At 42.3% G+C, this 10,380-nt stretch overlaps 1 protein-coding gene across 1 annotated transcript in view; it reads right to left on the bottom strand.

The window, feature by feature from the left end:
* Nucleotides 1–259: 259 nt before the first annotated feature.
* parvg (parvin, gamma) overlaps nt 260–10,380 on the bottom strand; it is an 18,300-nt gene continuing 8,179 nt past the window's right edge. Inside the window, exon 13 of the mRNA XM_046038621.1 lies at nt 260–4,048. Within this exon, the coding sequence (XP_045894577.1) occupies nt 3,975–4,048 (74 nt within the window). The 3' untranslated portion in view covers nt 260–3,974. The remainder of the gene's footprint in view (nt 4,049–10,380) is intronic.

Below are 10,380 nucleotides of genomic sequence, written 5' to 3'. Positions count from 1 at the left end.
ATAATAAGTATATTATTATAAGTATAATAGTTAGAATTGCCATTTACAGTACATAGGATTTTTTTTATAGTTCATCAGGAAAGCTGATAAATGGTGACAGTGACAGTTATGTCTGAAACAAGACCTGCTACCAAGATATATAGATATGCAAACATTTAAAGGTTTTTGTATATTTCCATAGTTCAATCCATGTTATTTACAGATTCTATTAGAAGGCTCTGCACAAACACTTCACTTCCTTTTAAGCAGGACAAATGCATCAAGGTTTTAACCATTTATTGGAATAATAATACACATGCTCTGAAACATATCCTTGATATACGCAATAGCTAATACATATAGCAACACAGATGTCAAGCTCAGCATTGGTCTATGCAGAAAGACTTATATGGACCAACTAATGATATAGATGCTTTAAAATGCATAAAAAGAGCACTTTATTACAACTGAGATCAGTCATGGTTTGAAAGTAATGAGCAATTAAATGCTCAACAATGATGGGTGTAAATTGAAAAAGAGAAGAGAGGCCATTTTAATTTCATAATACAAGCAAGAGTAAGAGTCTCTGTCTCAATACAGTAGCTATGTTTCCATCAGACTGCTGAGCAAATTGTATGCAAACATTTTGAAATGTCAGGGGAAATAAATGTGAATTTAGAGTATTTTCTATCACCTTGGTGGAAATAAATAAATTGACTTCCTTAATGTCAACAAATACATTTGCAGGGAAATTGGAGAGAATAAGAAAGGTGAAACTGGTTGTTGTTACAGTTTAGTCTTGTCCAAATGTTATACTGTATACTTTAAGACAAAAACAAAGAAACTCATTCTGCAATTTGCTAATACACGAACTACATCCACGAAACCAAACTGGAGAGGCAGTGGTAAAGAGATATCATTATTTAACAGTACAGAACTTACTGGAATGGTTTGCATAAATTTATTCTTTGCAACACAGAGTATTTAAGTGGCTTTTTTCAGTTCTAGTCAATTTTTAATTCTACACATAATTTACACAATACGTGCCTTTGATGGAATCATATCTATTGTCCGGCTCTTGTTCTCTCTGCTTCTCTCCATCGCTGCCTGCCACACACTCTCTACAGTGTGTGACATTGAGTTGTGAACAATTCAGTGATGAAAACAACAAAAAAAAAATCCCTCAATTTTTCTGAGAAATGACAATTGCATTCGCAGAGTAGAGAAAGAGGTCCCAGACTGTCAGCAGGAACACGTGGAAGAAGCAAAGAAAGAAATGAACATTATTTATTTAGAAGTGGCCTTCAAGGATGATGGTTTTCTATAACAAGAATGAAAAGTGCCATGTTCCAGCAGTGTCAGACTGAAAAGGAAATTTAGAGAGAGAAAGAGAGGAAGAGATCAAACAGTAAATTTACCAGGAAGTAAAACCATGTATATTGTCACTGAATGTGAACCAAACTTAAACTTAAAAAGCAAGTGGTATATACGTATGCTGAAACATTTTTATGGGGCCAGTACACTCCATCATATGTGCTTCTCGAAAGGTTAAATAGCTCTGAAAACCCCATCGGATTAAAGAGTGCTGTGTCAGTGCATGTCTGTAACTTTCAGAAACAGTTGATCCGATTCACACCCATTTCTCTCCATGACTGGTCAGCTGTGTTGAGGTGAGAAAGGAGCCAGTGAGAGTTTGAATGTTTTGTATGAGCAACATGAATATAGTATAAATGTCTTCAGGAGAGACAGTTAGAAAATGTGCTCTGTTATCTCCAGGTAGTCAATCAAGTTGGTGTTTTTTTAGGAACAGAAACTTTTCACGTTCCTTTTTAAAAGGTCACAAAATGCGAAATGCACTTTATCATGTCTTTTCAACAAAAATATGTGTCCCCATTGTGTCTAAAACCCTGCTCCATCTTTCAGTAAATGTGTGCGCAAACACAGTGTTTAAATTTGGCTCTCTGCATTACGTCATGAATGTATCTGTCTAGCACAGGACCTCCTCTAGCCCTTCATTTTTTATGCTCCATATATCTGGAACAAACTCCCAGAAAACTGCAGGTCTGCTGAAACTGTCAGTTCTTTTAAATCAAGACTTAAGACTTTTCTTTTTACCACCTTTAATTAAATCAAATGTAGGGCTGTAGATTAGTATTGTAGACTGAACTGTGACTTCAGTGCAGTAGATGGCCTCGTCCACTTAACACATACTGAATACACTGCTCTCAGCCAAGCCCCCACTGTCCAACTTGGACGGTGGCGGCCAGCAGCATTGATTGCTCCTGAGGGCATCTTTTAACTTTTTGATAAGATCAACATAATGTATTTTACTTACGTGTACTGTTTGTTGTTGTCCTGCATGACTACATGTAAAAAGTAGGTAAAAGTAGGTTGTGTGTTGTTGCCTTGTGTTCTTTGCATGGCTATCTGTGTCTAAATGAGAACTCCTGTTTTGTTGCTATTGCTGTTTTTATGGTGTTTCGATAGTTCTGTACACTTTATCAATTGTAAGGTGTAAAGAAAACATCCTGCCGAAGGACTGCAGTTGATAATTAGCCAGCTGGCAAACACTAGGACATTTACAGTAATAAATATAAGTAATTTTGCTTAGCTTGACCTATCTCCACATTTCATTTCAGCGCTATGCCAGCTAGTTGCTGCCCAATGAGAAGAAAGTGGGCTTTTAGGGAGGGGGGCCTCTAAGAGAGGAGCTAAAACGTTTGTTCAGACAGAGGATGCAATAGACAGAAAAATAATAATATTTTGAATGTTTTTTGAACATTAAAACATGTAAACATTTTCTTGTAGACACCCAAAATAAAAGTATGATTCTAAAAATGAGCACAATATGGGACCTTTAAAACTATACTTTTACTTTTTACTCAAGTATTTTTGGGCCAGTAATCTACTTTAAATTCACTACATTTGCCATTTATACCATCATTACAACTAGTCTGTAATCTACTATGCATTTTATACATTAATCGAAATGAGCAAGCTGTCTGCGGGGGTTTACCCAGAAGGGCATGGTTACACAAGAGTGCTTTAACCACTCTCCCTTGCAGTACCAAGAGTCATGTGCTAGTTCCAGATATTAATGAGCTAGGAAGATGCAAAAATTGAGAAATCAGGGATAGACCTTTTTAATTAGTTGTTCTAACTCAAATTCAGTAACTGCACACTATGCCACTGATGACTGTGTTGGAAAGCAGCCTGCATTGCCCTTTCACAAGCCAGCAGAAATACCTTCACTTTCCATTAATGGCCATTCACCCATCTACTTTATGGCTGGAGGCTTGATGAGGTAGTGACAAGTTATGGGGCTAGTTGGTGAGCTAACGACTAACTAGCTTATTGGCACTTGCCTGCCATAATGTCTTCCCAACTCATTCTTTAACTAGACAAAAATTCAGTAGGGTTTATTAAGAGACTTATTTCTACCATAGACTTCTGCCTTACAAGTGACTCTTACAGTCAGTCACTTAGTTTTAGGAAACACAACTTATTAAGAACATATGCAAATAGATGCAAATTATAAAAACATCTTCAGCAATTTGACAACATCTGCGCAATGTGAGAAAACAGAACTGAAAACAGCATATGCGTACTACTGTAAGTAGCGCAGACAACGTAAACGATTGCCAGGGAATGCAAAAAAAAGTGATGAACCGTCCCGGACACGGCAGAGAAACACACGCTTGCTGTTGACATGGTTTGTGACTCATAAAGTGATATCTGTATTTGATTGTGTTTTCTCACTTTGCTTCTTTTTTTTTTTTTTTAAATACTCCACATGTGTTGTCAAATTGGTGAGGATTAGAAGATGCAGTGCGAAGAGCTCTCTGGGCCACCATACAACTGCAAAAATCGAAGTAATTAGATGGACAGCATGAGCAATAGTTTACAGACAGAAGAAACCACAAGCTGGCCAAACACTCCACCTATTGTTAGCCCTGTTTGCATTTCTGGTTGTTGATGTCCTCTTTGCTTGTCTGTCATTGCCCTTTGTGCTTCTTGAACAGGGCGTACAGGACCTTCAAGGTGGCAGCGATGTCCTGAGAGACAATATCTGTCAAACAATCCACAGGAGAGTGTGTATTTATAATGCACCAACACCATCTACCACGCCACAGAGGAAGTGAAAACATGAGGATGCTTTTACCAACATTAGCTAATATCCATTCTCATGATCCATCCATATAGGTCATAGATCAGGAGGAAAAAATAAACAACATTAGATGGAAACTGAATCAATATGTCCTTGCTGGGATCCCAACAAAATTGTTCTCTGTTGTGAGATGCACTCACTGAATGAATGTGGCATAAAGATCAACTCCACCACTGGCTAACCTAATTAATGCACGCAGCACTATCCCATTTTAGACACTGACTGCTGGGATTCCACATTCCATCACAGCAATTATGCCAGTAATTAAAAAGACTGTAAAAATGAATTAAATTAGCCACTTTCTCCTGGCTTTGATTAATTGTGCTGGTCCTTACATTAACAGTTATCGTGTTAAGGATTTACTTTACAATTACAGGCCATATGGCTGGCAGGTAACATTGTGGGGAAGTTTTAGTGACTGTGAATGTGAGATTGAAGCTCAGAGAGAATACAGAGCATTTTGTCAATAATGGATCTGCAGGCAACTGAAGTAGATCCATTTGATATGGATTGATTCTCACACTTAGACAAGTCTAATTCACACACTATTTCACTCGTCTCTATTTTGAGTGATTCCACATGGTCAAATGTAGACACCCAAACATTACACCCACGTGTGATAGTTGAACATCTGATTCCCAAACCATGGGTCTTAATATACTGCTATAGCAGCCTTCTGTAACCCTTCTTATATTCAGGGATTCGCTCCCATTCAGCCACAATAGCAGTAGTGAGGCTGGGCACTGACTGCAGTTCATCCTAAATGTCTTGGACGGGGTTGAGGTCAGGGCTGTATGCAGGTTTGTCAAGTTCTTCCACAACAAATGTCAAAACATTTCTTTATGGACCTCATTGTGATGTTGAAAGATATTTGTTTGAAAAGCACTGCATGAACTGGCACCACCATACAACTGTGATCTCCTCCATCCATATTTAATTGAATTTATATTTTAATTGCATTTTAAAGATTTTTGGGGTAAATATGTTGTCTTTAAATGGACTCTATAAATAAACGGACTTGACTTGAAACAGGCCTTCCCTAAATTGTTGCCACAAAGTTGGAAGAACGTATTAACATATAATATTCTTCTAATATTCCTATATAATATAATTGAAGGCTGTAGCATTAAAGAACAGTTTCCCACTTTTCAAGTCTGTCTTAAAACAATACTCACATGCCCACATCTACATTGAAACACGTTTTTCTTACTGTAATGCTTGCTGCTCTACTGTCCATACTTGTCATAAAAAATCCCTCTCTAATGCCATTTAAATGCAAGTGATGGGGGAAAAAATCCACAGTCCTCGTTCTGTACAAAAATATATTCCAAAGTTACGTGGCCTCAGAAGTCTGAGTTAGATAAATTAAGTGTCTGTCTTCCAAAGTTACAGCCTTTTTGTACGAAAAGTCCCCTTTTTTGGTTCCCTGGACAGCGTTTCCTTGTTGAGATGTGGTGTAGGGACAGTAACATAAAGAGGGAATTTCACACACAAAAAAAGACAGATAGCTACTTGATTGACTGATTCATACTGTTGAAGCTTAAGATAAACTTTGCCATGTTTTTTTTTTGTTGCACAGAATGAGGACTATGGATTTTGTCCCCATCACTTACATTGAAATTGATTTAGAAAGATCTTCTAATGGCTGGTATGAACAGGAGGAAAGATTAACGCAAATAAAACCTGTTGAAACTAATCTAAAAAAAAGTGGACAGGCACCCATACATGTATGTATTTCTATCCGCGACAGAAGGGCATATGAACTATATACATGCACAAGTATTACACCTCAATTTATCTTAGAAATATACATTTCTACACTGACTTGAAACTACAAGTTCACTAAAACAATACTGGATATTTATAGTAAAGGGTGGGCATCCTTGTGGTGTAGTGGTTAAGCCCCACTGTCTGATAAAGGTAAAACTTACTTAGACCTATTATGGATAGGTCATGTTGTAAAATTCACAACATGAGTGTATATAATGTAAAATTAACAAATATCTTCAATGCTGAAATGTATTTATTAGGCTAAACTTGATTCCTTTGTTATACTGGTAGTCTTTAATTGTGAGGGGGTTTATTAAACCTGTCTTTAATATCAAATACCAAATTTATGCTAAAATTGAAGAGGTACTTAAACTTGGTGGCAAAATACTACATACTGTACATAAGATGCAAACTGCAAAAGTTGGTAATAATGTATTGCTCATACTGTTGTGTGATTTTCTGGATGAATGCTCAGACTGATAAGTTTACCCCGCAAATAATGAATTTGTGATTTTACAGTTGGAAATCTGATAACTGGCAGTTGCAGGTTGAAACAGGAAAAACACAAAATGTCAGAGCACAGATACAATCAGAACATTTCTGGGATCTGTCTGATAACTGGGTGGCATACAGTAGCAGTGCTTATGAATACAGATAACATATCTTCCTACACACACACACACACACACACACACACACACACACACACACACACACACACAGTAGATGCAGCTATATCGGTGAGGTTAAATCCCTGTGTCTATCAGTGGGCACCAGAGTGACATCGTCCCCTTGAGACCAACTTCCTCGCTGCTCCTCTCTAAATGAATGATGATGACCTCAGACTGAGCCAATCATCCGCAGTCATACTCAGCGAGACATGAGTCGCACTCATTCATATTCCCCAAGCAATTCCATCTTTCCCCCCAAAACACTGTCAACCCCACACTCCACCAAGCAGTGGAGATTAACTCAAACTACCGGAGCGATACCCCTCCTCGCTTGACATACAAACAGATTTTGGCGTTTCCCTGTCATAAAGATAAATGCTCTTGATAGATGATATCATGTGAATTAGTTTGACAATGTTGTCTTGGAGCGGCAGCGGCAGGCTTGTTTCTGTTGCAATCATTTTACTCTCAGACCTTCTGGGTTTTTTTTTTCATCATCTGTGTCTGGCATTTTAATTTGAGTAAAATCTGTTGTCAACAACGCAGAGTGTGTATTCTGTGAATGAAGGTTACGATAAGGTAACACTAGTTCTATAAGCACAGGTGGAGCCCTCTACTGGACTCTATGGGTACTATCTCCTCCAATCACACGCACGCACTTGCCCCCTGAAATTTTATCATGCACGTAGCTGACCAATAGGACGTCGCTACCGAGTGCATACGTGCGTGACGTATAAATAGCAGTGTCCCTACTGCCTCAGCATCTGACCGCCTCTTCAGCAGACGGCGTCAGAGCGGCAGGGCTCATCAGTAGAGGGCTCCGCCTGTGCTTATAGAACTAGGGTTACCATATCGTAACCTTCGTTCTATCTCACACAGGCTCCGCCCTCTACTGGACTCTATGGGTACAGTGGGTGGAGCCCGACGACTGTCCACCCTAGCCGCGACAAGCCAAAGTCCACCACACCAACCCGGTCGGCCACAGGCGGCCAAAGCCCCGACCACCACATCACCTAGGGACAGAATGGTGGGACACCCCTGAGAAGGTTGCTGGACCGATAGAAGCTTGGCCTGACCATTAACACCTGCACTGCCCTGACTTCTCACTGAAACATCAGGCACTGCCAGTGTATGCTCCCCCTCTACACCGAGTAGTCACCAGATCCTCACTTTTCAGATCCTAGGTCGCACTTGCGAGCTGGATCCCGAGAAGGAGCCCGACATATCCAAGAGATAGAAATGCACAAACGGGCACAGTAAGGGCCAAGATGCCATTGTGCAGATCTCTTCGACACACACACCTCTGAATAAGGGTCGTAGACACTTCCACACTTCCGAGTGGAATGTGCACGCACCACTAAGGGTGGGTCTGTTCCCGCCTGTGTACAGGCTTGGGAGATTCACTCACAGCTGGCCAGGCTCTTCTTGGACAGGGTTTTACTGACTGCACTATCACTGAAACAGACGAACAGCTGACCAGTGCATCGAATGGGGGCTGTGTGCTCTACATAGGACGTCAGCCAAGCACACATGGACACAACAGATGCACTCTCACCTCCCTGCAGCCTTAGTGGGGAAGGGGGGTAGAATGCATCCAGATTTATTGTCCCGGACCTGAACATGCTCCGTATGTTCTCAAGAACAAAGGAGGTGTGTTGTCTCAATCCGGCTGCACTGTGGACACCAAGAACCAGCATGCAGCTGAGGTGAACCGACAGGCACACTGCTCACTCACCTTCTTAGCAAAGGTGAGAGCAAGGCACAGGGCTGTTCAAGAGATAGCATTTTCAATGAGGACTGCTCCAGGGGCTCATAAGGTACAGATATTAGAGTCACCAACACAAGCAGCAAGTCCTACTGAGGCACCGAGAGACACGACACCGGTTGCTGTCTTCTCACACCCCGCAGAAAGCGTATCACGAGGGAGTGGATGAAGACTGTTATGTCACCAAACCCCCCGTGACAGGAGAGATAGCTGCAGCGCAACAGCCCCTTCTCCATCAGACCTTGCAGGAAAGAGAAAACGGATCCCACCGAACAGGTAGGCAGATCCGTCTCCCTCTCAATGCATCAACGCTGAAAGCCCAACCACTAAGCTTTACAGCAAGACGTGGTGGAGACTGCCCGCCGCTTGGATGGTCTGTGCGACCTCAGCGGATAGACCAGCCTGAGTCTGCCTCTCCACAATTGTAGGAGCAAAACCTGGTCCAACACCAGCATTGTGCATATGAAGCCTAACCCTTGTGACAGAGCCCCCCAGACCATAGGTACAGGCCAGGGCTCTGTCACTGTAGGCTGCTTCACTTCTACCAGAATGACGAACGACTGTTCCCACGTCACCTAATTGTTTTTGGGTTGTTTTTTTTTTTGTTTTTTTTACACGTCACCCGGTGTTGACGTCAGCCTCAAGCTCACAGCTTCCATGTGAAGCAGCGGCAGGATAGACAGCCTCGCCTGCTGCAACAGGCGCTACGAGGCGCTCGTGCAGGAAACGAAACCAACCGAAGCAGCGAGCGATCTCTTTTGTCCAGCTATCCCGACAGAGACCTGACTTTGGCTGTCTCTCTCCGGCTATAGCGGACTAGCCTAGCTGCGCTGTGACTGCTCGGCGATAGAGATGTTGGCAGGGCGGCATGTCTGTTTATGTAACACGCTTTCAACACCGGTGAGCTAGCAACGCGCCCGTGCGAGTCCTTGTGGGCGCGCTGGGAATGCAGAGCTACAGTAGACTGCTGCATTGCTCAGTTTCCACAGTAAGAACAGCTCGTTTCTCGGCTGTCACGTCATGGAAGCGGACCATTATGGCTGCACGGACTTGGCGGTCAGGCTAGCGAAGTGGATGCCTGGGCCTCACCCACCCTCTCACTCGGTTCTGACCAGGAGAGCAGCGTGGGCCATGGGGCGAACCGTTAGCTTAGTGTCGGTGAGCGCAGCAGCGCGATCAACTCGGCTAGCTCAATGGGATGGGGTTGGTGGTGGGGAATTAGCACTTTTAAGAATGTAATGTGTTTCTAATAAACAGTTTAACATTCACAAGCATCACCACAGTGTACACACAAGCAGCACATGTTAGAAAGTGGCTTTGTGAACACAAGGCCGCAGGGCGAACCCTTACCCTCACCCCAGGAGTTAACGTTAGCTCTTTGATGAGAGAAGTTAACTTAGCTCTTTGAGGAATGTAATTAACATAAATTAACAATTTCCACATTCTCAAAAGCCTTACCATAGTGTACACAAGCAGCACATGTAAAACAATGGCGTCTTGAACACCAGACGGGGGATTGTGGCAGCGTCAGCAGGCCTCTCTCCCTCCTTAACGGTCACTTGGCCAGTCGCTCCCTTCCCCAGCCGCAGGTCGGCTGGCAGGGGGTGGGGGCCTGGACTCCTCGCCTGGGTGCAAAGATAATTTTCTAGAAGTGGTGACTCCATCCGTGGAGGTGGTGAATTCAGTGAGCAGTTCGCCAGTAGGGACACTGCTATTTATACGTCACACACATATCGGTAGCGACGTCCTATTGGTCGGCTACGTGCACGATAAAATTTTAGTGGGCAAGTGCGGGCGAGTGATTGGAGGAGGTAGTACCCATAGAGTCCAGTTCAGGGCGGAGCCTGTATGAGATAGAACTGTGTGTTGTTTCCTCACCTTGTGGATCAACACTGGACACTTCAAGGCCCGTGTCATTAAGGAGGTCCAAGGCCAAGGTCACATTGTGAAGCTGGAGGTCAAAGAGATGAAAATGTCAAACACAAAATCCAGACACCACATTTTCATCTAAATTAGTAATTTGCTGA

The sequence above is a fragment of the Micropterus dolomieu genome, linkage group LG22 (genome assembly GCF_021292245.1).
Source record: "Micropterus dolomieu isolate WLL.071019.BEF.003 ecotype Adirondacks linkage group LG22, ASM2129224v1, whole genome shotgun sequence".
NCBI classification, from domain to species: Eukaryota; Metazoa; Chordata; class Actinopteri; order Centrarchiformes; family Centrarchidae; genus Micropterus; species Micropterus dolomieu.
This window is presented reverse-complemented; position numbering and strand designations above follow the sequence as displayed.